Here is a 27,623-nt window from a genome sequence, read left to right on the forward strand (position 1 = left end):
CGGAAGTAGGCGCGACACGTGATCATGCCGCTTCATCGCGGTCACGTGATGACAGGTCCTGTAGGTCGGACGTGCGCCCGGCTAATACAATTTATTGTGTAGAAATAAAAAAGTCATGGGGCATATTGGTAAAGGGACTTCCCATGAGCTCAAAATGGCACAAAGCACTGGAGCATACAGAGGAAAAGAATGGAACATGCCTAATTATGATTGTAATTATGGTATACAGTAATGATGAGCTCCCTGGTCAGAGAAATGAAACAGAATAATAACTATATCAAAATATGATGGTGGGGTGTGGACTTACATAACATCGAAATGGGGTGCCCAGTGGAGGAGAAGGAGAAAGCTAGAGGCTCTATAAGAGATCAAAGAACAAATTAGCAAATTTATGCAAATAATATGATTATGACAATAGTTAATTGTGCTAAGTATGCATTATTTTAACCCATTAGGCCACCTGATTCTCTCCCTGGAATCTCTGTGGAGTACAGGACAGCCTTATCAGGATATACCGTAGAATCTCACTACTCGGCTTTCCATATCAGGTCTCTCTTAGACTTCCTCTTCCAGGCACCTATATATTATATCCATTTTTACACTTACTTGAATCTTAGCTTCCACAGGAATCTTTTTCCAGCATTTTATCTTATACAGTAGAGTCACTCAAACACTGAATCCCTGAATGTGCTTCAGCAATTATACTTACTTTGAAACAATTTCCGTGGTTACTTACTTCACTCCACCATCATATTTTGATATAGTTATTATCCTGTTATCAGGACATTATATATTAGAGATATCCATATACATTATATTTTATAGATAACTATGGACATTTTATATTATAGATCTCCCTGTACATTATATATTAGAGATCTATCAGAACATTATATATTATAGATCTCCCTGGACATTATATATTATAGATCTCTTTGGACATTATTCTATATATATAAAATTGAATGTATGTGTGTATGTGTGTATCACCAACCAATCAAGAAGCATCTTTCATTTCACCAGAGCTGTTTAAAAGAACCTGAGCTGTGATTTGTTGCTATGAGCAACAGTTTTCCCACTCCACAACAACACCTCAGCAGACATTGACCGGGTGGGAAAAATCTAGCATCCCCGGGAACATAAGAACCCAGCCATTGTCTGCCCCCCAGAAAGGAGCACAGAACACATGACAGAAATGAATCTCCCCCTCCCATGCCTATATACCCATCACACATGCTCCATCCCATAGGCACACCTTCCCTCTTAAAGGGATCTCTGGTATGGAACTTAGGGCAAATCCCTCAGCGCTCTGATTCTGACCCTAGGCTTCTCTTAAAGGGACCATTGGTATGGAAGTAAGGGCAATTCCACTAAGCGCTCTGGTTGTGACCCCAGGCCTCTCTTAAAGGGATCCCCGGTGTGGAAGTTAGGTCCGTTCCACTCAGCTCTGTGGTTCTGACCCCAGGGTCTCTTAAAGGGATCATTGGTATGGAAGTTGGGACAATTCCACTAAGCAATCTGGGTCTGACCCCAGGCCCCTCTTAAAGGGATCCCCGGTATTGAAGTGAGGGCAAATCCACTCTGCGCTTTGGTACTGACCCCACGCCTCTCTTAAAGGGATCCCCGGTATGGAAGTTAGGACTGTTCCATTCAGCGCTCTGGTTCTGACCCCAGGCTGACGGGATGATGTGGGATATTAGGGGTGGTAGTCCGGTGGCTCTGGCTGATGGGATGATGTGGGATATTAGGGGTAGTAGTCCAGTAGCTCTGATGGAATTATGTGGGATATTAGGAGTAGTAGTCCGGTGGCTCTGAAAGGATGATGTGGGATATTAGTGGTAGTAGTCCGGCGGCTGTGACGGGATGATGTTGGATATTAGTGGTAGTTGTCCGGTGGCTCTGGCTGAGGGGATGATGTGGGATATTAGGGGTAGCAGTCCGGTGGCTTTGACGGGATGATGTGGGATATTGGGGGTAGTAGTCCGGTGGCTCTGACGGGATGATGTGGGATATTAGTGGTAGTAGTCCGGTGCCTCTGGCTGACGGGATGATGTGGGATATTGGGGGTAGTAGTCCGGTGGGATATTAGGGGTAGTAGTCCGGTGGCTCTGGGTGATGTGATGATGTGGGATATTAGGTGTAGTTATCCGGTAGCTCTGACTGATGGGATGATGTGGGATATTAGGGGTAGTAGTCTGGCAGCTCTGGCTGACGGGATGATGTGGGATATTATAGTGAATGTGGCTATGTGGAGCGGGCAGGGCTCTACAGTCAGCTTTATATATAGATATAATCATTATAATTTGTTATAACTAACCGTAGTTAGTTACTATGCTCGGGCAGCGCCAGGCTCTTCAGTTAGTATATGATAAATCTCACTGGACATTATATATGATAGACTTATCTGTACTGTGAGGTAGCGCTGTCATCTAAGTAGGGGATACTCGCTCAGCAGCCACAAAAAAGCAGATCCGGCACAGGTTTTCCATAAAAACATAACTCCATGCTGTTTATTGTGCAGCATAAACCGTGACAAATAGCATAAAGTTCATATCAACAGCATAGCGTCCCTTACAGAGCTTCCCTCTGGTAAGCTTGTGGTCACACAGGTTACTCAATGTCCAGTACTCAGGCTCTTCAGCCTCAAAGTTATCTCACCCGTCAGGGTTCTCTCACGGCTGTTCCTCCATGCTGCATGCATCCATTCCCTCCAGGGAACTAACAGGCACACGTCGCCATTACTCACTGCCACTTCACAGGCTGTTAGCCAGGAGACAACTCTCCTCACGGGACCTTCCGCTCTGCACCAACCAGGTCCCTGCATTCACCCTTGTGACTCACCCTGGCCACATTATATCGTTCATAGCCACGCCCACTGGGTCACATGACTCTGACCTCATCACAGGTCCTTCAGGCATTTTCACACTCTTTACAACAGTGCTTTAAACACACCCCCTGGGTGGGTTTGTAGGTAACCTGGTCCGCCCATCTCTCTAGTTACCTGGAGACTTCTCCCTTACACGTAGAAACGACACCTCAGCAGTATCACTGCTGGTCAATACATGCATCAGTCTCCATCTCAAGGCCACCTACCTTGAGATACATAACGGTCCTTCATAGTTCTGCCATTCATCCTTTCTCCTAGGACATCCGCAGAGCGCCCCCTAGCGGACACAGTGGTCATTACACTACATACCTCCCCTGTTATGATTGAGTCACCGTAGGAGGCAAAAACAGAAATGCTAGCTAAGTCCAGAAAACCAGAGAAGTTGGCAGCTATCGGATTGCAGACCCCTGAACTTATCAACACAACTAGCAGTAGCCGTGGGGGGTTCCTACGATGCCCTAGACCCCTCGATCACAGCCGGAGAATTAAATAGGCCTAAAGAAAGAAAGGGGAAATCTAAACTGCCCCAGAGCAGACCCCAAAGCAATAGGCAGCCCCCAACATATAATGACGGTGAAGCAAGATGAAAACACTAACACAGACAGAAAGATAGACTGAGCAAAGACGGGGCCCAAGCTAACTACATAGGAAAGGACAGGAAGGCTGCTGTCTGCAATCCGTGAAAAACCCTATGAAAATAAGAGCCAACAGACTGACAGTGAAAAAGGCCCTGAAGACGCTAGACTTCAAAAAGCTATGTCAGTACTCAGGAATATTCTGAAGACAGAGCAACAGGCAAAAGGAGATTCAGCTCACCCCAGCAGGGAATGGCAGAATCCAGAAAAGCAAGGAAAACAAAAACAAAACACAAATGCAACAGGCAAAGCAAAAAACTTATCTTTAGGGGAGCAGGAATCAGACTGGTGTCCTAGAAGTCCACAGAGAAATCACCCGCAGGGCAGAAGGGCGTCGGCAGCCTTATATCCAGTCCGTGACTCCACTCAGCCAGTCATCCTCATTAGACTCAGGTGCCTGATAATCAGGCTCATTACCTTCCTTTACCAGAATAGGGAGTTCACAAGACCTCAGTGACGAAGGGGAAAATGAACTCACAACACTCCCCCCTATGTTCAAACCTGTGGGGTTGAACACACAGCATAACCCCCGGCTCTCGAGACCGGGCACTCACTACACCTTGCCCCCTGGGTCGAGAGAACCATCTCCATTTGTCATACGGCCTCATCTCTACGTTAGGCCTCCCCCGTTTCCAGCGGTCATAATACCGGTCATTGTCTTTGACTCTCCAGTCACGGTTTGTCTGGCCTTTCTCTCACTGACTGGCTCTCCCGGTTGGTACGGTCATCAGTTTTAATCGAGCCTACTGTCTGGCCTAAGTCTGACCCATTCAGCGTCTCACAGGAACTATGGTCTTTCAACGTCATCCTGCCAGTCGAACTACCCCTTGCTGACACTCTTCGGCCATCTGCCATGTCACTTCTTAGAGGAACCGTTCGGGTCCTTGCATCTTGGGTTGGAGGCGGCCGCCACCTGGTGTCCCGTATTTCTTTATTTATTCGTCGACGGTCCAGCCTCAACTGCTCGATTTCATAGAATCGTAGAGTTGGAAGGGACCTCCTGGGCCATCTGGATTTCTTGCAGGTACTCCACTCGATACTCCAGGAGCATCCGAAAGTCTCTCAGGCTTTCCACAGAGCCAACCACCATGATGGGAATCCTATCCACTTCACAGGATACCTGGTCTTCATCATCAGGAGGGATCCTCACCCTCACCACTCCGGAGATATTCACAAGGTCTTGCATTACCTTCCCGGATCTTCCAATGATTCTCCCAATCAGAGCTTTGGGTACCGGAACCACATCTTTCCGCATACCCAGCCGATCCATAGACTCCCTTGCTGAAGACAGGGGGCGGCAGAGCGGCCCCCTGTCAGACAATGTGGTGCCGACTCTCCCTGTAATCCAGGGGTGGGGAACGTCCGTGCAGGCTGCATACGGCCCACGATATCATCTGGTGTGGCCCCCAGCCACTTTGCCCATTTTTTGGCCGCGGGCAGTTTAATTCTCGTGCCATAAGGTTTAATTTGAAGCGCTGGAACACAGACCACGGAAGTGCCCTAGAGAGCCTCGTGTCTATTGGTCAGGAGCTCTTTAGGGCTGATACCTGGCAGCTACAGATTTCTTAATTGGACACTATACACACACACCTCTGTGCTCTGATTCGTTAGGTAGGATTTTCCTGCAGTTTCAGTGGCTAGCGCTGATTTACGTTTTCCTTTATTGGATCAAAATGAGAAAATGGTTGCACTCAATTGCATTAAGACATGTCAATATGAAATCTAAGAAGTGTGAATAGCATAATGGCTTTGGAAACTTTAGAAAAGACACATGAGATACTTAGCACAAAATTTGGTCAAAAATTGTGAGCCCATTCACCAATGTCAAAGTAATCTCAAAATCGAATGGGTCCCTATTCTAACTGCCTAGTGTGAACACTTACCTCAGGCTAATGGCTAGGTAAAGCCTATATTTATAGGAGGATAGGAACCAAATGATTGACTTTGAAGACTTAGGCAAGAAAGTGAAAGAACTGGGAGCGCAGGTGGTCTTCTCTTCCATCCTCCCAGTGGATGGCCATGGAACAAGGAGGTGGAATAAGATTCTGCAGGTGAACAACTGGCTACGTCGATGGTGCCGTCAGCAACGATTTGGATTTCTGGATCACGGAGTGAACTACTTATACGATGGACTACTTGCTAGAGATGGGGTGCACCTTACGAAGACTGGAAAGCATGTATTTGGAAGTCGCCTTGCTACACTTGTAAGGAGAGCTTTAAACTAGAACAACATGGGAAGGGAAGCAAAAGACCAGAATAAGCCATACACCTGACAAATGCTATTGAGAACTCTGCTATTAGAAGTGGAAAGGAAGAACAAAGACGAAAGAATCTAATTAATAAAAATATTGGAGAAAGAGAAACCAATCACAAACTAAAATGTTTCTATACTAATGCACAAAGCATGGGCAACAAACAAGGAGAATTGGAACTACTAACACAGGAAAGGAAATACGATGTCATTGGAATCACTGAAACTTGGTGGGACAATACACATGATTGGAATACAAGACTAGAAGGATACAACTTATTTGCAAGAAACAGACTTGATAAACGAGGAGGGGGTGTCGCATTGTATGTTAGAAACGTGTATATCTGCACAGAGATTGAAGCTTCAGAGACCGGGAGTTCTGTGGAAACTGTTTGGGTAAGAATACAAGGACAGAACAATGGAAAGGACACCATTGTAGGCATTTACTACAGGCCACCTGTGCAAGCTGAAGATATGGATGAACTCTTTATGCATCAAATGGCCAAGTTCTCAAAAAAATATGACATAGTTGTCATGGGAGATTTCAACTATCCAGACATTTGTTGGGAATCTCTCTCAGGCAAAACTAACAGGTCAAGGAAATTCTTATCCTCTCTTGCTGACAACTTTATCTTCCAAAAGGTAAGGGAGAAAACAAGGGGAACTGCTACCTTGGATCTAATCCTTATAAACAGGGAGGAAATGGTTGAGGAGGTAAAAGTGGCTGGGACCCTAGGAGGTAGCGACCATGCTATTTTAGAATTTTGGATAACTAGAGGCGGAAGACCTGTGAAGACTCAGACGTCAAGGTTAGATTTCAGAAAGGCAGATTTTAAGGGATTCAGAAAGCGAATTGGAGGGATCCAATGGCTGGATATCCTTAAAGACAAAAATGTCCAGGAAGGATGGGAAATCTTGAAAAATGAAATTCTCAAAGCACAGTTGTTAACAATTCCGAAAAGAGGGAAGAATAGGAAGCATTTAAGGAAACCAGGATGGATGAACACAGAACTTAAGCACATGCTAAAAAGGAAGAAAAAAATGTTTATAAAATGGAAAGAGGGAGGCCTATCTAAAGAAGAATATAATGCTGTCTGCAGAACCTGCAGGGCACAAATCAGATTATCTAAAGCTGAAAATGAATTGAGGCTTGCAAGAGATGTCAAAAGCAATAATAAAGGATTTTGGGGATATGTCAAAAGTAAAAGAAAAGTCAAAGATGCTATAGGATTTTTACAGGATGAAAATGATGAAATGGTAAGACAGGATGTTGAGAAGGCTGAACTTTTAAATTCCTATTTTGCATCTGTTTTCTCTCAGAAAGGAAATGTAACATCAACTGTTATTCACTGTCCTATTAAGGAAATAGAAGAATCCAGGATATCTATAAACAGAAAGATAGTGAGGAAACACTTAGCTAACCTAAATGAATTCAAGTCTCCAGGTCCAGATGAATTACACCCCAGAGTACTGAAGGAGATAGCAGAAGAAATTTTTGAACCCCTCTCCATAATCTTTGAAAATTCTTGGAGAACAGGAGAAGTGCCAGAAGACTGGAGAAGAGCAAATGTTGTTCCTATCTTCAAAAAGGGGAAGAAGGTGGACCCAGGTAACTATAGGCCGGTGAGTCTGACTTCTATACCAGGAAAGATCTTTGAACAAATTATTAAACAACATGTATGTCAATACCTGGATAAGAATGAAGTGATTAAACAGAGTCAGCATGGGTTTGTAACTAATAAGTCATGTCAGACTAACTTAATTTCCTTCTATGACGGTATCACTGATTGGGTGGATCAAGGAAATGCTGTAGATATAGTATATCTTGACTTCAGCAAAGCATTTGACAAAGTCTCTCATACAATCCTTATTGAAAAAATGACTAAGTATGGAATGGACAAGGCAACTGTTAGGTGGATTCATAACTGGCTTAGTGATCGGACCCAAAGAGTGGTCGTAAATGGCTGCACATCCAGTTGGAAGAATGTCTCAAGTGGGGTAACACAGGGCTCTGTCCTGGGCCCTGTATTGTTCAACATCTTTATCAACGATTTAGATGAAGGAATTGAGGGTAAACTGATTAAATTTGCTGATGACACAAAGCTAGGAGGGATAGCTAATACTAGAGAAGAGAGAGAGAGGATTCAAAAAGATTTAAATAAACTGGAGAAGTGGGCAGCAACTAACAGAATGGTTTTTAACAGGGAGAAATGCAAAGTACTACATCTGGGCAATAATAATGAAAAAAGCATATATAGAATGGGAGGAATAGGGTTAAGTGACAGCACATGTGAAAAAGACTTGGGTATACTAATAGATCACAGACTGAATATGAGTCAACAGTGTGATGCAGCAGCAAAAAAGGCAAATGCAATTCTAGGATGTATTAACAGAAGCATACAGTCTAGATCACGTGAAGTCATTATTTCCCTCTACTCCTCTTTGGTCAGACCTCATCTGGAATATTGTGTCCAGTTTTGGGCACCACATTTTAAAAAAGACATCAACAAACTGGAGCAAGTTCAGAAAAGAGCGACCAGAATGGTGACCGGTCTGCAAACCCTGTCTTATGAGGAAAGGTTGCAGGATTTGGGAATGTTTAGTTTGCAAAAGAGAAGACTGAGAGGTGACTTAATAGCTGTCTACAAATATCTAAAGGGCTGTCACATTGTAGAAGGATCAACTTTATTCTCATTTGCACAAGGAAAGACTAGAAGCAATGGGATGAAACTGAATGGGAGGAGACACAGATTAGATATTAGAAAAAACTTTTTGACAGTTAGAGCGATCAATGAGTGGAACAGGCTGCCACGAGAAGTGGTGAGTTCTCCTTCAATGGAAGTCTTCAAACAGAGGCTGGACAGACATCTGACTGGGATGATTTAGCGAATCCTGCTTTGAGCAGGGGGTTGGACCAGATGGCCCAGGAGGTCCCTTCCAACTCTACGATTCTATGATTCTATGATTCTATGGATGTAATTAATTTTCCTATCCTCCTATAAATATAGGCTTTACCTAGTCATTAGACAGAGGTAAGTGTTCACACTAGGCAGTTAGAACAGGGACCCATTCGATTTTGAGATTACCTTGACGTTGGTGAATGGGCTCACAATTTTTGGCCAAATTTTGTGCTAAGTATCTCATGTGTCTTTTCTAAAGTTTCCAAAGCCATTATGCAATTCACACTTCTTAGATTTCATATTGACATGTCTTAATGCAATTGAGTGCAACCATTTTTCTCATTTTGATATATAAGCTGTTTTTGGTATGCACCTATTCAGACTAAGATGTGCCGTCAGTTTTTCTGCTATTCCTCTATTGGATGTCAGTCACTCCTCAGGTGCGATCTGTCCTCGGCGGTAGCCGGTTTTAGTTCAATGACGTCACACCCATTTACTGGTGGATCGCTGTGTTTAAGGCGGCTCTGCGGAGCTCCTGGGATCGGGAGTCGGTGGAAGAGCAAGATACGCAGTGCTGGTGGCGCCAAGGGCACACTGCGGGAGAGAATGCGGGTGAGTACAGGGGATCAGCAGTTATTGCTGCACAAGCAGTCAGCCATGACTGCCGGGCAACGACTTATTCCAGTGTGCACAGTATAACTTCCTCACAGACTTCAACCTCCATCATTTTATATTAACCCCTTCTCCCTGACTATGAACCACGTGTGTAAGGAATAAGCCTCGTTGCCTACAGCAATCAATCAGGGTGCGCCTTTCATTGTTCCAATGTTCGTTTAAAAAATGCTAGCTGCAAGTAACATGTTGCGTTCGGAGGGCACTTCAAAATGACGCATGGCAATGCATCCGCATACAATGCACATCCCTGCGTACACAATGTTATATATAGGTACGTAGGATGCATGCGGAGGTAAGCGGATCATAAGGAAAGAAGTAAGCAGCCCTACACTGCGGACACAAACGGCCTAAGTACAGATCTCTTGTGTATAATTTCACTTATGGTGATATTAGTATTGTGTTTTTTTATTAATGATCAGTATTGTAGTCTTCAGTCACTATGTGGTTGGAATATGTTGTCCGTCCATGGTGTGGCGGTGTTTGTTCCTTGTATGTGCTATTATTTGGTCAATATGTGGTGGTAATATGTGGTCTGGTCATGGTGTGGCGGTATTTGTCCTTTGTACTGTATGTAATCAATAGCATAGGTAAAGGGGAAAAGGAAAATAGTCAGCTCACCAGTCTTCTGCAGGTTTGATTGAGCACGCTCAGAGCCGCCTTGATCAGAGGCATGATTCACAATGAGAAATGGAAGAGGAAAAATATCTCCAGCATGTAATCCAATAAAATCAATTCTTTTATTCAAGACACATTAAAATGATGAACGAGGACAAAGCCTGAATTAGAGCTTACAGGTCTCTTTAAATACAACAAATATATCTCTCACTCCACAGAAATGGTCAGGGAGAGATATTTTGGGTGACGGTTGAGCCTGCACATGAGTCGAGACCCAGAACCCTGACAATTGCTGCAGCTGCTGTGTCACCTAACGCCGGAGCTCCTTACGCTCATCAGTGAGAGTCTGGATCAGTTGGTCGAAGGCCTGCATTTGAGCCATGGCTCACCGTAAAAAATGTGATGGTTGGTGATAATGTCATGGTGTGACACGACCCAGACGACACAACACTCTCACAACGGGATGGGATTTGGGAGAGGAAGGCCCTACCGATAGGGAATGAGGGATGGTCACCACCTGCGCTCAAACCTGAGCCTGTCCCTGCACTCCCCTAATGCCCTATGTGGGTCCTACCCCCCCACCGCCATCAGGATATCTCTTCCCTCACTGCCACCTAAAACTGCCCTGGCTAGTGCACTGGCCGGCGTAGGGCGCTAGCCTAGGTAATACAGATAATACCACACAGGGGATAGTGACAAACACGTGAAGGATAGGGAAATAACAACTTGGCTTATGAAAACCGCTGCTAAGATCCACACCGCAGATAATACAGCAACTGGACTCCAAACACCAGACATGGCTGACACCAGAGAGCTGCTCTTGCTAAGCTGGCCTCCAGAAAGAAACTGTATCACCAACAATCAGCACCCGAGCCTGTTTTTGCCTTCGTGACCGGGCCAATTTTTTCAATTCTGACCAGTGTCACTTTATGAGGTCATAACTCTAGAACGCTTCAACGGATCCTACTGATTCTGACATTGTTTTCTCATGACATATTGTACTTCATGATGGTGGTAAAATTTCTTAGATATGATCTGCGCTTATTTGTTAAAAAAAAAATCAAAATTTGGCGAAAATTTAGAAAATTTTGCAATTTTCAAACTAAGAGAGTGATATCGCACAAAATAGTTAATAAATAACATTTCCCACATGTCTACTTTACATCTGCACAATTTTGGAAACATAATTTTTTTTTTTAGGAAGTTATAAGGGTTAAAAATTGACCAGCGATTTCTCATTTTTACAACAAAATTTGCAACACCATTTTTTTTAGGGACCACCTCACATTTGAAGTGAGTTTGGGGGGTCAATATGACAGAAAATACCCAAAAGTGACACCATTCTAAAAACTGCACCTCTCAATGTACTCAAAACCACATTCAAGAAGTTTATTAACCCTTCAGGTGCTTCACATGAATGAATGGAATATGGAAGGAAAAAATAAACATTTAACTTTATTTCACAAACATTTTACTTCAGAACCATTTTTTTTTATTTTCACAAGTGTAAAAAGAGAAAATGAACCACAAAATTTTTTGTGCAGTTTCTCCCGAATACGCCAATACCCCGTAAGTGGGGCTAAACCGCTGTTTGAGCACACGGCAGAGCTCAGAACGGAAGGAGTGCCGTTTGACTTTTTTAATGCAAAATTGGCTGGAATTGAGATCGGATGCCATGTCGCATTTGGAGAGCCCCTGATGTACCTAAACAGTGGAAACCCCCCACAAGTGACCCCATTTTGGAAACTAGACCCCTTAAAGAACTTATCTAGATGTGTTGTGAACACTTTGAACCCCCAAGTGCTTCACAGAAGTTTATAACGTAGAGCCATGAAAATAAAAAAATCATTTTTTTTCCATAAAATGATCTTTTAGCCCCCAATTTCTTATTTTCACAAGGGTAACAGGAGAAATTGTACCCCAAAAGTTGTTGTCCAATTTGTTCTGAGTACACTGGTACCCCATATGTGGAAGAAAACTACTGTTTGGGCACACGGTGGGGCTCGGAAGGGAAGTAGTGATGTTCTGGAATGCAGACTTTGATGGAATGGTCTGCGGGTGTCATGTCGCGTTTGCAGAGCCCCTGATGTACCTAAACAGTGGAAACCCCCCCACAAGTGACCCCATTTTGGAAATTAGACCCCCCCAAGGGACTTATCTAGATGTGTGGTGAGCACTTTGAACCCCCTAGTGTTTCACTAAAGTTTATAATGTAGAGCCGTGAAAATTAAAAAAATCATTTTTTCCACAAAAATGATCTTTTAGCCCCCAATTTTTATTTTCACAAGGGAAACAGGAGAAATTGGACCCTAAGAGTTGTTGTCCAATTTGTCCTGAGTACGCTGGTACCCCATATGTGGGAGAAAACTACTGTTTGGGCACACGGTGGGGCTCGGAAGGGAAGTAGTGACGTTCTGAAATGCAGACTTTGATGGAATGGTCTGCGGGCGTCATATTGCATTTACAGAGCCCCTGATGTACCTAAACAGTGGAAACCCCCAATTCTAATTCCAACCCTAACCCCAACACACCCCTAACCCTAATCCCAGCCCTAGCCCTAACCCTAGCCCTAACCTGTGTACCTGCTTTTTTTTCTTTACTTTTTTCTTTTTGTGACAAGATCGCTGCCCTGCGATCTGACTCATAGTAACGCCACTTCTCCTCTGATCTCACACTGACAGATGATCAGAGGTGAAGCAGCGTTACTATGTGACAAGATCGCTGCCTGGCACATAATAACGCGACTTCTCCTCTGATCTCACAATGACAGATGATCAGAGGAGAAGCAGCGTTACTGTGTGACAAGATCGCTGCCTGGCACAGCTGTGCAGGCAGCAATCAGCTGTGCCAGGCAGCGATCAAGTCACACAGTAACGCTGCTTCACCTCTGATCATCTGTCAGTGTGAGATCAGAGGAGAAGTCGCGTTACAATGAGTGAGATCGCCGGGAAACAAGCAGCTTTCCCAGCGAGCGCTCTCATTGGCTGCTGTGACGCTGACGTCATCAGGACCTGAACCAATCAGGTCTCGATGACGTCGGGGGTCCCAGCATGCATTGTGCACCGGGATCCCCACGTTATAAGGTACGTGGGGGTCCCGGGGGGGGCACAAAACCGCCGACAGTAGATAAACGTCGGCGCTGCACAAAGCCCAGCAAGCGCCAACATTTATCTACTGTGGGCGGTCGGGAAGCGGTTAAAGGGTGGTGGGAGTGGTCACCACCCACATCAGCTGACCCAGCCGCACTTCAATAACACCAGATTGCCAGTGGGGAAAAACTGACATTAATCCCTGCTGGCCTAAAAGGAAAATAGTTTTAAACTGAATGAAACCAGAACTGCCACATATCCAAAAATGGATCCTGACAGAGCTGCTGCGAGCGCAGCATCAGTGACTAGCAATGACATCATCGAGGTTACCTCCAGTCACTTAAGCTGCGTTCCCTGAACTGTGGTGACCTAAGCACCATAAGAAAAAGTAACTGAGTTCACTTCAGTGAGTTCAGTGGTTGTTTTTTATTATTATTTTATTACAGAAAATGAGGGCTTCAATGGAATGGGTGTTAGGGCAAATCGCCAGAATTGGTGCATCTAATAGATGTGCCTTTTCTGGACGGCTGAGGGCTGTTATCTTTAGGCTGGGTAGGAAATATCCATGGCCCCTTACCAGCCTGAGAAGACCAGCCCCAAGTTGTGTGATTTAGCAAGTCTGGTTGTTAAAAATGGGGGTACCATTTATTTAAATAATTTATAAAAAAAAACGTGTATGGACCCATCTAGTCTTGATAACCAGCCTAGCTGAATTTGACAGCTCAGAGTTGCAGCCCACAGCTGTCAGTTTTGCCTGGCTGGTTATCAAAAATACAGGGGAACCCATGCCTTTTTTTTTCATTTATTTATTGATTTATAGCGCAGGTGGCAGGAAAGGAATACTCCCATGAGCCGTCACCTGCTCTCACTGTTATTAGCGGCAGCAGACATAGACTGATGGGAGCAGTAGTCCCATCATCCACAGCCTGCTCTTGCTGTTATCAGTTGAATATAACTCAACATTCTCCCCATCTGTTGCTGATTGCTGGGAAAGCAGGGGAGAGAATGATAGGAGCCGTCTTCAGCACCCAGCGCCTGGGAGCAGCGCTAACTTTATTGCTGCTTCCCAGGCACCGGTATGTGTGGTACTGATGCAGAAAATGGTTGCCACACATATACCACAAGTATTACACACATGGAAATTGATATCTCCCGTACTGGTTTTTATGGTACCAGAATTATGAGGACGTGTGAAACAGCCCTAACACTAACAGTGAACCTGTTAAAAATTGAGAGAGATGAGATTATTGTTATGGGTGTTATAGTATTATTAAAGATGAGCTTTTTGGACCTTTTTGGGTTAAAAATGAACTCAAAATCAACTCCCAACCCTACTGCCAAGGAAAATTCAAATTGCCTAATTGTGCGCACAGTTGAGTATACATTGAAAACAGTATTTTCAATTCTCCTTTGTCTTCGTAGCACACAGAAAGAAGTAACAGCAAAATGAAGGACATTATACAGCAGTACTGAGCAGGGTAGCTGTAAATCCCATTCTGCTATGAGATAAGGCTTCAATAGACAGCTGTAATCTGATACCGTAATAAGCTAGTAGTTCATCTTGTTTTGGCAAATTTTAGCTGTATTTCAGAGAAAAGGATGATTTTAGTGAAGAAAAATGGGTATTTTTTTATTAAAGACATGTTACACAGATGCTGATATTGATTTATACATAGCTTGTTGAAACAACTGTGCCCAATGAACATATGCAATACGGATGCAAAAACTAGCTTAGATCAAATATACTATACATTATTATATTATATTAACAACTGCTATTATTGGTGTGCATAAATACAGGAAAATAATTAGCTGTAATGTTCCATTTTGAAAAGTGGTATATATCAGATTCAGAAAGAATTAGGGATTCTTGAAATTATCTTCCACTGCCTAAATTGATATAACTGCCAGGATAAATCAGGGAATAATAAGCAAGTCCTGCAGGATTAGTTATTATTACCTTTGATTATTGGATATATATCTCAGAAGAAAAGTCCCCAGTGAATTCATCAGTCTATATAAACATGTCAGACAAAACTCCGGCCGTGAGGTATATAGAGTGACTGGCTGCATATAGCCGGAAGATCTTAAGGTCCGTTAACACGTAAGCATTTGTTTAGAAGTATCATGTTAACCAAATGTTCTAACCCAGGTATGTGTGTTTTCACAGTAATATCCTGCCAAGGGGCATATCATGCATGCCTACCACAACAATGGATCCGGGAATTATGTTGGAGATAGAAATGTTACTGCTGGTGAAGAACAAACTAACAAAAGTCGCGCTGTGGATGATGTGAGAATCTTCCAAGCTGTTCTGATGTCTCTCATGATCAGTGTGACAAGCACAGGGAATGCATTGGTCATACTTGGGTTTATGACCAACAAAAAACTCAGAACTTCAAGTAACTATTTTCTTTTAAACTTAGCTATCAGTGACTTTTTCACAGGTAAAATCATTATTATAGTATTTTTTTTATTGAATTGGACAGAAAATATTAGATTGTGTATGTATTGTTCAGTTAAAGGAAGAAAAGAAATATACCCGACTCTGTCTGAGGCTTTCACATCTACACATGCAATAATTAGTGTCATTCACTTTTTCATCCCTATTGTTTTTGGATTTCACAAAAAAAATGCTAAGCTAATTTTCATTTATACAATGCTGACCCCTGCAACTTTACTCCTCTGATACTGTATCAGCGTCTGTATGTTACATTTTGCTAAATAATTACACTCTCTTATCTCTGTGGCACAGACCAGATGTCAGGAACACCGCACTGCACTTGCTCGCTGAGCCAGTGCGCGTGTCCTGAGTACAAAAACCGTGCTCAAAGATACCTGTGGAGCGGGGCAGCAGTGGTGACGATGCGTGCTTCAGACTATCAGGACCTGAAGCACATGACTGAAGGGCCTGACCTAAGCTCCACAGAGCTAGGAGCTGCAGGGAAACTCATAGAAAGGTAACTACGGGACAAGTTACCATGGAGCATAGACAGGGACGTAAACCAGATCAAGCCGGGTCAAAGCACGAGATAGCAGGACAGACAGGGTTAGACAGAGCGAATAGTCAGGACGTAGTAATAGATCAGAAAACGAGAACGGGCAATGGACGGTACAATAGGGACAAACTGTAACGGAGTAACAAAAGCCAAGCCAGGAGGTCAGAACCGGAGAAGACAATAGTACCAAAACGAGAGACGGAGTACAGAGTGAGGGGACAGACCGGGTCATACACGGGAATCAAACAAGCAATGCAGTATACACACACACCAGGGGGGTCAGACACACAGCCAGAATAACAGTATAGCTGACAGGGAATCCTAGTCTGGAGTGAGTATAAATACCCCTCCCAGATCCAAAGAGAGGCCGGCAAAAGTTAACCCTGTGAGAACAGGACATTAACCATGTCCTAACCATGACACCTGATTAGTTTTCAGTGTACAAAGTATTTTGTGTCACATTCTGTTCCATACCGACCTTTAGTCTGTACAATTTTTATAGCAACCGCTTCCTGCCTGAATGATAACCACACATACATACAAGCACTGAATCATTCAAATGAGTTGTTTTCTGTCATACAAAGTACTGTGTATCTGTGCTGATCAGACTTATTTCAGAGCTCAACCAGGAAAGCAATAAAAAAAGTTTCCCATGAAATTTCCAGCTTCTGGATAAAAATGAGACAAGAATTTTAGGTATGAACCATGTGTGACAAACATCATATATCCACATTATGTACAGATCTTTATCACTTTTCTAGCTAAGCCTTTATAAAGCACGGCATCTTGCACCCCGTTGTCATTTCTTACTGGAGATTCTGTTTTTTTTTTTTGTCTGATAAGGCTACTTTCACACATCAGGTTTTCGGCGTCAGGCGCGATCCGGCGTCGTGCCGGAACGCCAGATCCGGCAAATGTTTTGTAAAACCTGATGTTCCGGATCCGGTTTGCTGCCGGATCCATCTTGTTCTTGACAGACAAAACCGGATCCGTCTCATCCGGTTCATCTGTTTTTCTATCCGTTTTTCGACGGATTACGCCGGATCCGGTTTTTAAAATTGACCCTTGTGGCCTTCCGAACGGGATTGGCTACTGGAAAACTATATATAGAGTGTTCCTACAGCCCTTCTTTGACAGGTTGTCGAGGAGAAAGTGCAGGTTGGAGAGAAGAGCAAGTTACTGGCGAAGATGGATGTTGTGATTGGAAATATTTTGAAGAATTTGGCGGATTTTATAGCGGAGGCGAATCGTTTGAGGGTGATTGTTCTGGAGAAGGAGAGAGCGAGACAGCAGCGCATCAGGCATCGTAGACGACGTTTGTGGATCCACCCCATCACAGCCAAGAGAATGACGCGTGGGGTCTATTCTACACTCTGCATGGACCTTCGACGAAACCCGGATAAATTTTTTGGATATGTGCGGATGAAAATGGAGAATTTTGATTACTTGGTGGAGCGCATTGCACACCTCATAAGAAAAGCGGACACCTATTGCCGCTTCTCTGTTTCACCCGCAGAGCGTCTGATGGTGACTTTAAGGTAAGCCACATTTATTGGATGTGATCGCATCAGAGCACACTTTCACTGCAATCTTGTTGGTGGTAGTTTGTATCTCCAAGTGTTATAGCTCAGTTTTGGTAAGTAATGCTGTGATTTTAAACTAATTGATTGTTTTTTAATATCCCACAGATTTTTTGCAACTGGAGAATCCCTTTCGTCACTGCATATCCAGTACAGACTCGGGATTTCCACCATATCAGGAATAGTGAAGTACACATGCCGTGCACTGTGGGACTCCTTAGCTGAAGAGTTTTTACCAGAGCCCACAACAGAGAGGTGGATTGAAATTGCTGACAAGTTTCAACAGATATGTCAGTTTCCCAACTGCTTGGGCGCTGTGGACGGGAAACATATCCGCATTGTAAAGCCAGCCGGATCGGGATCGGAATATTTCAATTACAAGAAATATTTTTCAATTGTCCTCATGGCCATCGCTGACGCGGAATACAAATTTATTGCTGTTGATATTGGGGCCTATGGCCGCTCCAATGACTCTCAAGTTTTCAAACTGTCTGCCATGGGGCGTAAACTGTATGGAAACACCTTCCAGTTCCCATCACCTAGACCGCTGCCGCAAACATCTGGTCCACCTATGCCATTTGTCTGTGTAGGGGATGAAGCCTTCCAGCTGTCAGAACACCTTTTGAAACCGTACTCTAGCAGAGGATTGACAAGACCAAAACGCATTTTTAATTACCGCCTCACAAGAGCAAGAAGAATGGTTGAATGTACCTTTGGTATTCTGACAGCCAAATGGCGGGTCCTATTGACTGCGATCAACCTCAAGACAGAAACTGTTGACGAGGTAATCAAAGCTTGCGTGGTACTCCACAATTTTGTTATCTGCAAGGAACCCATTTCCATTGAGGACACCTCTGAAGAAACCACCTTGCAAGATTACCATGACATTACCACTAGAAGTTCTGTGACGGTTTCAGTAATGAGGGACAATTTTGCACTATACTTTATGTCACCTCAAGGCAGAGTACACTGGCAGGATGACAGAGTGTGAAAGATTTGTGCCCTAACCAAACTTGTGTACCTTCTGTACCAACAGTATATACATTTGCCAACCAAAGTTGGCTATCTTGTCATGGTCTCTATTTTTAGCTTTAGGCCACAGGTGTGTACCTGGTTGTGTTTTATGCAAAGTATTTCACCTTTTAACAAAAGTTGTGTACATTGTTAGGAAATCACCAACAATAAACACAACTTTTTAGGTGAAATACTTTGCTTCAAACACAACCAGGAACACAACTGTGGCAAAAAGCTAAAATTTACCCACAGTTATATACCTGGTTTTGAATACCTTTTTACCTTTTAAATACCCTGTATTTAACCTTTTTTTTAAACATATTTCGCCGCAGAAAGAAATGACAGACAACCAGTGTAAACAATAATTTAACTTTTATTTAAAATATTTTTTTTTTGTAAACTGTTTTTTAAAGTTAAAAAAATTTTTTTAATAAAGGTTTGAAACCAACTGGGCATTTTTATTACAAAACACATCATAAATCTGTGTAGTGTGGGGTGGAAATACTGCTGGAGGGGCTGCGGGACACTTCGACAATGGGAGTGTGGAGAGAGGACTGGGATCGTGGTGGGGAAGGAACAGTTAGAGGTGATGGTGTGGAAAAAGCTACAGAATGGGTGGACATGTGGGAGGCAGAAGAGGTGGTGGGCGGTGGAGTGGAGGGTTGGGCAGGGACTGTAGGAGCAGATGATGTTGATGGAAAGTTGTATGGGGAAGGAGTTTGGTACGGGGAAGGAGTTTGGTACGGGGAAGGAGTTTGATACGGGGAAGGAGTTTGATACGGGGCAGGTTGCTGGAAGTGGGGAGATGTCTGGTACTGGGGAGGTTGCTGGTACTGGGGAGGTTGCTGGTACTGGGGAGGTTGCTGGTATGTAATAGGAGGGGGAGGATGGAAAGTGGCTGGAGGGGGTGCAGATGTAATAGGAGGGGGAGGATGGAAAGTGGCTGGAGGGGGTGCAGATGTAATAGGAGGGGGAGGATGGAAAGTGGCTGGAGGGGGTGCAGGTGGAGGAACTACAGTGGTGGGAGGTGGAGGTTGGGAGGTAACCTGCTGTAGAGCACCGTGGCACGAATGCATTACATGCATCTGCTGGGTAGGAGATAGTGTTGCCATGCGCTCCACAACAGACCTGAAAAAGGTGTGGTTTGGCGAAGATCTTGCTTCTGAATGCATGGTTTGCAGAAGTGTCTTCAACTCCAGATTGCTGGAGTTGATCTGCTGAAAGCCTGCGGAGATTTGCTCTGACAAGACTTTTAGACAGTTCTGGAAAGATGCATTCAGATGCAAGAACTCTGGCGCATAACTCTTTTCCTGACCCCTCTGCCGCTGCCGCCCAGTACCCGCAGGTGTACTAGAGGTGGCAGTGGCAGAAGGGTGGGGTAAAGGGAAAGCGATCTCCTCACCAGCAGCTTCATGTAATGTAGGCGGCCACGATGCTCCTGTGCTGGTGGATGGGACAGATGGGTCGAATGTGTGGGAAGGCTGGGAAGGTGCAGATGTACCGGGGCGGTCGAAGTGTCCCTCGGTGCCGGTCTCCTCAGGGATCGCCTCAGAAGGGTCCAATCGTGCAGGCTCCCGAGTGCTGCTCACCGTGCTGTGGAATAAAGAGAAAAAAAAACAATTAAAATAGTGACATGGTATGGCCCTGGCTGAAAAAAAAAAGTTACATCTAAACATTTTTTTGTCACATGTGGTGTGTAATATTTACCTTCTGGTGAGCATTGTCTCCCGGAGGAACGACAGGGCTCGTGCGTACTTGTACTTGCTCCTGCGTCCTCCAGATCCACTCGGGGCCCACATCTCTTTATTGAACTCCTTCTTGAAACGATCCCTCACAGACCGCCACCGCTTCACAATTCTCTCCCCTGAAACGAGAAAGGACAAAGTGGTTAGTATACAACATCAGTGTTTCCCAAACTCCAGTCCTCATGGTCCCCAGGGGTCATGTTTTCAGGATTTCCAAAGTAAATAGAAATCCTGAACACATGATCCGTGGGGACCACGAGAACTGGAGTTCGGGAAACACTGGTTTAAATCAAGCAACCGGTACTGTATATACTTACGCTCTTTAATCTGGGCCCGAGCTTCGAGGTCCTCCCAGCGGTCCACAAGGAGCGAACAGATTTCCTCCCAGAGTCGTCGGGTAACGATCAGGTCAGCGTGGCGGCGGTCAGCCATATTCCAGAGCGGCTCCCTTTCTCTGACGAGATCGATGAGGCGGTCCACATCAATCCCTCCATCCTCACCGTCAGAGTCGGGAGCACGCTGTGAAGGCTGTTAAAGAAAAAGACAAAAATAACATAATTAGCCTCCACAAAAGAAATGAAATAAAAAGTGCAAAAAAAACAAAGCAAAAATATTTATACTTACACGCTGGTGACCGCCGCGTTGCTGTCGCCGACGACCCTGGGAGGCACTGTGAGGACCTCTTGGCCGAGCACCAGATTGGGAAGACTAGAGAAGAAAACAAAAAATGTTATGTCTTTGGATGTAGGCATTTGTTTGCTGTGTGTGGTCTGCAGAACATTGTTTTCTATGTGTTGTGTGTAGTGTGATGTTGTGTTTCTGCGTTTGATGCAAAAAACTTACAAATTGTGAGCCCACTCCAAGTGTCTGTCCACCCCTTCCTTCTTCTTCTGGGAGCTCCTCTTCATCTTGTGATTCCTGTTTTGAAATAAAAGGCAATGAATAGACATATATTACAGAGATGATGGATTTTGGAAATAAAAACTTACCGTCAAACGCTGACGATGCGAGGGAGGGCTCCCAGAAGAAGATGTGCTGTCTTCCTCATGGCCAGACTCCATGGCTGTGGGTGGTGTTTCTGCTGCTGCCATTGCTGCTGCTGCTGCTGCTGCATCTATTGGGCGGCTGTTGAATAAAGAGAAACAAAGGGCCAATGAATATCTTGATATTCCATAGCCCTAGTTTGGAGGAATGGGGGATTTGATAATTACCGTCTCTCATCTGCTGCTGGACTCCCCTCCCGTTTTTCAGCATGCTGCTCCATTTGGGGTGGTGCTGGTGCTGCTGCAGATGTCTGCTGCCTTCTCCTGCTCCTGGTTCTTGGCTTGGGTGGCATGTTGGGTGTGGCTGAGGGTCCCACTGTCTTGCTTTTATATATGTCTTGTGGGCAGAGCTACTGAGCATGCTCAGACCAAAGAAACCGGATCCGGCCGCCGGATCCGGCTGTCGCCGGATCAGGCGCATTGCGGCGCTCATAGGCTTTCATTGTATGAAAAAGCCGGACACGCCGGATCCGGCGTGTCCGGCTTTTTCGCCGGAGACAAAAAACGTTACAGTAGCCGTTTTTTCCAGACGCCGGATCGCGTCTCATTGCCGGATCCGGCGAAAATCGGATGAAACGCATGGCCATCCGGCTCGATCCGGCTCTAATGCAAGTCAATGGGGGGGAAACCGGATCCGGCATTGCATTTCGCCGGATCCGGTTTTTGTCAAAAGCGCCGGATCGCGCCTGACGGCGAAAACCTGATGTGTGAAAGAGGCCTAATACACAGTATTATAATATGGTGTACTACTAGGCTAATGACACTGATAGACATTGGATGAAAGGAGGCCAACGTTGCCAATTTCAGCAGGGTTTCTACAACAGATGATTTAGAAGAAGACATTTTAACCCCTAGTGACGGCCGTGGCCAATTTATTAAATTCTGACCAACGTCACTTTATGTGGTGATATGCTTCAACAAATCCCATTGTTTTTGAGATTGTTTTTTCGTAGCACATTATAATTTATGATAATGGTAAATTTAGTTTGATATGTTTTGTGTTTATTTATAAAAAAATATCAGAAACTTGACAAAAATGTAAAAAAAATTGCAATTTTGAAACTTTGAATGATTATCTCTTTAATCCATATCGTCATAGCGCACAAAAACATTAATAAATAACATTTCCCACATGTCTGCCTTACATTAGCACCATTTTTAAAACGCTAATTTATTTTGTTAGCACTTTAGGAGGTTTAAAAATGTACCAGTAATTGTTCATTTTTTCAAGGAAATTTACAAAATATATTTTTTTGAGGGACCTATCCAGGTTTGAAGTGACTTTTGGGTGCTATATATTGGAAATCCCCAAACGTGATACCATTTTAAAAACAGCACCCCCCCCCCCCAACATATTGAAAACTTCTGTCAGACAGTTTATTAATCCTTCAGGTGATTTTCGAGAAGTAATGCAAAGTGGTATAGCAGGAATGATAAAGTTTTTATTTACCACCTAAATGTTGCAAACTTCTGAACTGACCGCTATAGCCGGGAGACTCTAAAGCCACTACTTGGGCACGAACTGCTATGGCAAACATCAGGACCACACAATCATGATCTCGGTGTGTCAGTTAGAGTAACCCCTTCACTACCAAGGGTGGTTTGCACGTTAACTCCCGGGCCAATTTTTACAATTCTGACCACTGTCCCTTTATGAGGTAATAACTCTGAAACGCTTCCATGGATCCTGGTGATTCTGACATAGTTTTCTCGTGACATATTGTACTTCATGCTTATTTGTGAAAAAAATGGAAATTTGGCGAAAATTTTTAAAATTTCGCAATTTTCCAACTTTGAATTTTTATGCCCTTAAATCACAGAGATACGGCACACAAAAAACTTAATAAATAACATTTCCCACATGTTTACTTTACATCAGCACAATTTTGGAACCAAAATTTTTTTTTGTTAGGAAGTTATAAGGGTTAAAAGTTGACCAGCAATTTCTCATTTTTGCAACACCATTTTATTTTTATGGACCACATCACATTTGAAGCCACTTTGAGGGGTCTATATGATAGAAAATACCCAAAAGTGACACCATTCTAAAACCTGCACCCCTTAAGGTGCTCAAAACCACATTCAAGAAGTTTATTAACCCTTCAGGTGCGTCACAGGAATTTTTTTGAATATTTATAAAAAAATGAACATTTAACTTTTTTTCACAAAAAAAATACTTCAGGTTCAATTTTTTTTATTTTACCAAGGGTAACAGGAGAAATTGGACTGGAAAAGTTATTGTGCAATTTGTCCTGAGTACTCTGATACCTGGTATGTGGGGGGGAACCACTGTTTCGGCGCATGGCAGAGCTCAGAATGGAAGGAGCGCCGTTTGACTTTTTCAATGCAAAATTGGCTGGAATTCAGATCGGACGCCATGTCACGTTTGGAGAGCCCCTGATGTACCTAAACAGTGGAAACCCCCCACAAGTGACCCCATTTTGGAAAAAATATGGAACTTATCTAGATGTGTGGTGAGCACTTTGAACCCCCAAGGGCTTCACAGAAGTTTATAACGCCCGGGCGTGAAAATAAAAAAATCGTATTTTTTCCACAAACATGATCTTTTAGTCACCAATTTTTTTATCTTCCCAAGGGTACCAGGAGAAATTGGACCCCAAAAGTTGTTGTCCAATTTTTCCTGAGTACGCTGATACCCCATATGTGGGAGAAAACTACTGTATGGGTACACGTCGGGGCTCGGAAGGGAAGTAGTGACGTTTTGGAATGCAGACTTTGATGGAATGGTCTGCGGGTGTCATGTTGCTTTTGGAGAGCCCCTGATGTACCTAAACAGTGGAAACCCCTCACAAGTGACCCCATTTTGGAAACTAGACCCCCTAGGGAACTTATATAGATGTGTGCTGAGCACTTTGAACCCCCCAGTGCTTCACAGAAGTTTATAACGACCGGGTGTGAAAATAAAAAAAATCGTATTTTTTCAACAAACATGATCTTTTAGTCCCCATTTTTTATTTTCCCAAGGGTAACAGGAGAAATTGGACCCCAAAAGTTGTTGTCCAATTTGTCTTGAGTACGCTGATACCCCATATGTGGGAGAAAACTACTGTATGGGTACACGTCGGGGCTCGGAAGGGAAGTAGTGACGTTTTGGAATGCAGACTTTGATGATATGGTCTGCGGGTGTCATGTGCGTTTGGAGAGCCCCTGATGTACCTAAACTATTGAAACTCCCCACAAGTGACCCCATTTTGGAAACTAGACCCCCCACGGAACTTATCTAGATGTGTGGTGAGCACTTTGAACCACCAAGTGCTTCACAGAAGTTTATAACGCCCGGGCGTGAAAATAAAAAAATCATTTTTTTCCACAAAAATGATATTTTTGCCCCCAATTTTTTATTTTCCTAAGGGTAACAGGAGAAATTGGACCCCAAAAGTTGTTTTGCAATTTGTCCTGAGTACGCTGATACCTCATATGTGGGGGTAAAACACTGTTTGGGCGCATGGCAGAGCTTGGAAGGGAAGGAGCACCATTTGACTTTTGCAACTCAGAATTGGCTGAAATTGAGATCAGACGCCATGTTGCATTTGGAGAGCACCTGATGTGCCCAAACAGTGGAAACCCCCCAATTATAACTCCAACCCTAACCGCAACACACCCCTAACCCTAATCTCAGCCCTAACTCTAGCCCTAACCCTAGCCCTAACCCTAGCCCTAACCCTAACCCTAATGGGAAAATGGAAATAAATACATTTTCTTTTAATTTTATTATTTTTCCCTAACTAAGGGGGTGATAACGGGGGGTTTGATTTACTATTTATGGCAGTTTTTATTTTTGGCAGTTGTCACACGGTAAAAGACGCTTTTTATTGTAAAAATAGTTTTTACATCACCACATATTGAGAGCTATAATTTTTCCATATTTTGACCCACCGAGTCATGTGAGGTCTTATTTTTTGCGGGACGAGTTGACGTTTTTATTGGTATCATTTTCGGGCACGTGACATCTTTTGATCGCTTTTTGTTCCGATTTTTGGGACGCAGAATGAACAAAAACCAGCGTTTCATTAATTTCTTTTGGGGGGTGCGTTTACACCGTTCTGCGTGCGGTAAAATTGATAAAGCCGTTTTATTCTTCGGGTCAGTACGGTTACAGCGATACCTCATTTAGGTAATTTTTTTATGTTTTGGTGCTTTTATGCAATGAAAACAATTTTATAAAAAAATAATTATTTTTGCATTGCTTTATTCTGCGAGCTATAACTTTTTTATTTTTTTGCTGATGATGCTGTATGGTGGCTCGTTTTTTGCCGGACAAGATGACGTTTTCAGCGGTACCATGGATATTTATATGCGTCTTTTTGATCGCGCGTTATTTAACTTTTTGTTCGGCGGTATGATAATAAATCATTATTTTTTGCTTCGGTTTTTATCTTTATTTTTTAAGGGGTTCGCTGAAGGGGTTAACTAATGGGACAGTTTTATAGGCCGGGTCGTTACGGACGCAGCGATACCAAATATGTGTACTTTTATTGTTTTTATTTTATTTCCAAAAAATGAATTTATTAGGGAATATTTTTTTTTCTTAATTTATTTAGCGATTTTTTTAAAATTATTTTTACACTTTTTTTTTTTTAACTTCATTACATTGTCCCAGGGGGGACATAACTGTCCTGTGACATATCGCTGATCTGTCACATCACAGATCACTGTGACAGATCAGCGATCTGTCACAGGCATAGACGCAGACTTCCTCATGCCTGCGCTTTGCAGGCACTGAGGAAGTCAGCTCCCTGCAGGCCCCCGAAGGTCCCCGTCGCTATCTTGGATCCGGGGACCTGCAGGGAAAGAGCCCCCCAGCAGCAGCGCTGCACATTGCGCTGCTGTGGGGGGCTCAGGGAAGCACAGAGGGAGCCCCCTCCCTGCCGATGATTCCCTTTAACCCCCGGTACACCGCGATCGTGTTTGATCGCGGTGTGCAAGGGGTTAACGTATCGGGGGCGGATTGTGGCGGTTTATCTACTGTGATAATCAGCTGACACCCGGCCGCGATAAGCGGCGCTCACCACGTGGGCGCCGCTGATCGCTATGACGTAATATTCCGTCCATGGGACTTAGGGCCCAGGTCACATGGACGGAATATTATGTCCAATGTAGGAAAGGGGTTAAAGCGGAAGCCCCCACAATCTATTAACCATTTATTTGATGCAGTCATTTTTGACAGCAACTCTGGGGTTATACAAATATGGACAGTGACAACACTTATCATTTGTGATACAGCAAGTTGTCAGCTATAGTGTACAGCCAACAGCTGCTGGATTGTCACCTGTATGGGGATGATATTCTCTTATATCTCAGGTCAGTAAAAAGACATATTAGCTGTCATTAAGGGGTTAAATTCGATAACAATACATAAAATTCTAGACAAGGAGTTTTACTGAGTAAAAATCTGTATATATATATGTGGCTTGCGAAAGGATTAATCCATTTTCCATTTTTCATGTTTTGCTAATTCACAAACTGGAATTTCACTGTTTTTTTGAGAGTTTGTAAAGAATGGCATGTAAAGAACATGCCTACAACTGTGAACCTTTGGTTTTCTTTTTTTGAGACGCAAACAACAAAGAGGACAAAATAACTGAAAACTTCAGTATGCATAACTGTTCACCCCCCTAAAGTTGGTACTTTGCATAGCCTCTTTTTGCAGCAATTACAGTTGCAAGTAACTTTGGATATGTCTCTATAAGCTTTCCACTGGAATTTTTGTCCATTCCTCAATGCAAAACTGCTCCAGATCCCTTCAAGTTAGATGGATTCAAGTGTGACAACAGAATCTCAATTGGATTAAGGTCTGGGCTTTGACTTGGCCACTCCAAAACATTTACACATTTCCCCTTAAACCACTCGAGTGTTTCTTTAGCAGAATGCTTTGGGTCATTGTCTTGTTGGAAGGCGAACATTCCTCCCAGTCTTAAATAACTGATGGACTGAAACAGGTTTTGCTCAATAATATCCATGTATTTCGTACCATCCATCTTCCACTCAACTAGCACCATTTTCCTTATCCATACTGCCGAAAAACATCCCTACAGCATGATGCTGCCACCACCATGTCTCACTGTAGGGATGGTGTTCTTGGGGTAATGAGCAGTGTTGATTTGGCCCCAGACATAGCATTTACCTTGGTTGCCAAAAAGTAAAATTTTGGTCTCATCTGACCACATCA

General features: G+C 43.6%; 1 protein-coding gene and 1 long non-coding RNA gene across 2 annotated transcripts in view; one reads left to right on the forward strand and one right to left on the reverse strand.

Annotated features, from left to right (window-relative positions):
- Positions 1 to 27,623, reverse strand: part of LOC141053784 (uncharacterized) — an 82,089-nt gene that overhangs the window by 12,927 nt on the left and 41,539 nt on the right. The window lies entirely within an intron of this gene.
- The window catches only part of LOC141053746 (histamine H3 receptor-like), a 31,976-nt gene continuing 19,599 nt past the window's right edge, over positions 15,247 to 27,623 (forward strand). The window contains exon 1 of the mRNA XM_073550799.1: positions 15,247 to 15,516. Coding sequence (XP_073406900.1) covers positions 15,247 to 15,516 — 270 coding nt within the window. The remainder of the gene's footprint in view (positions 15,517 to 27,623) is intronic.

The sequence above is a fragment of the Dendrobates tinctorius genome, unplaced genomic scaffold (assembly GCF_039654945.1).
Source record: "Dendrobates tinctorius isolate UK_male_01 unplaced genomic scaffold, ASM3965494v1 ptg000171l, whole genome shotgun sequence".
Classification (NCBI taxonomy): domain Eukaryota; kingdom Metazoa; phylum Chordata; class Amphibia; order Anura; family Dendrobatidae; genus Dendrobates; species Dendrobates tinctorius.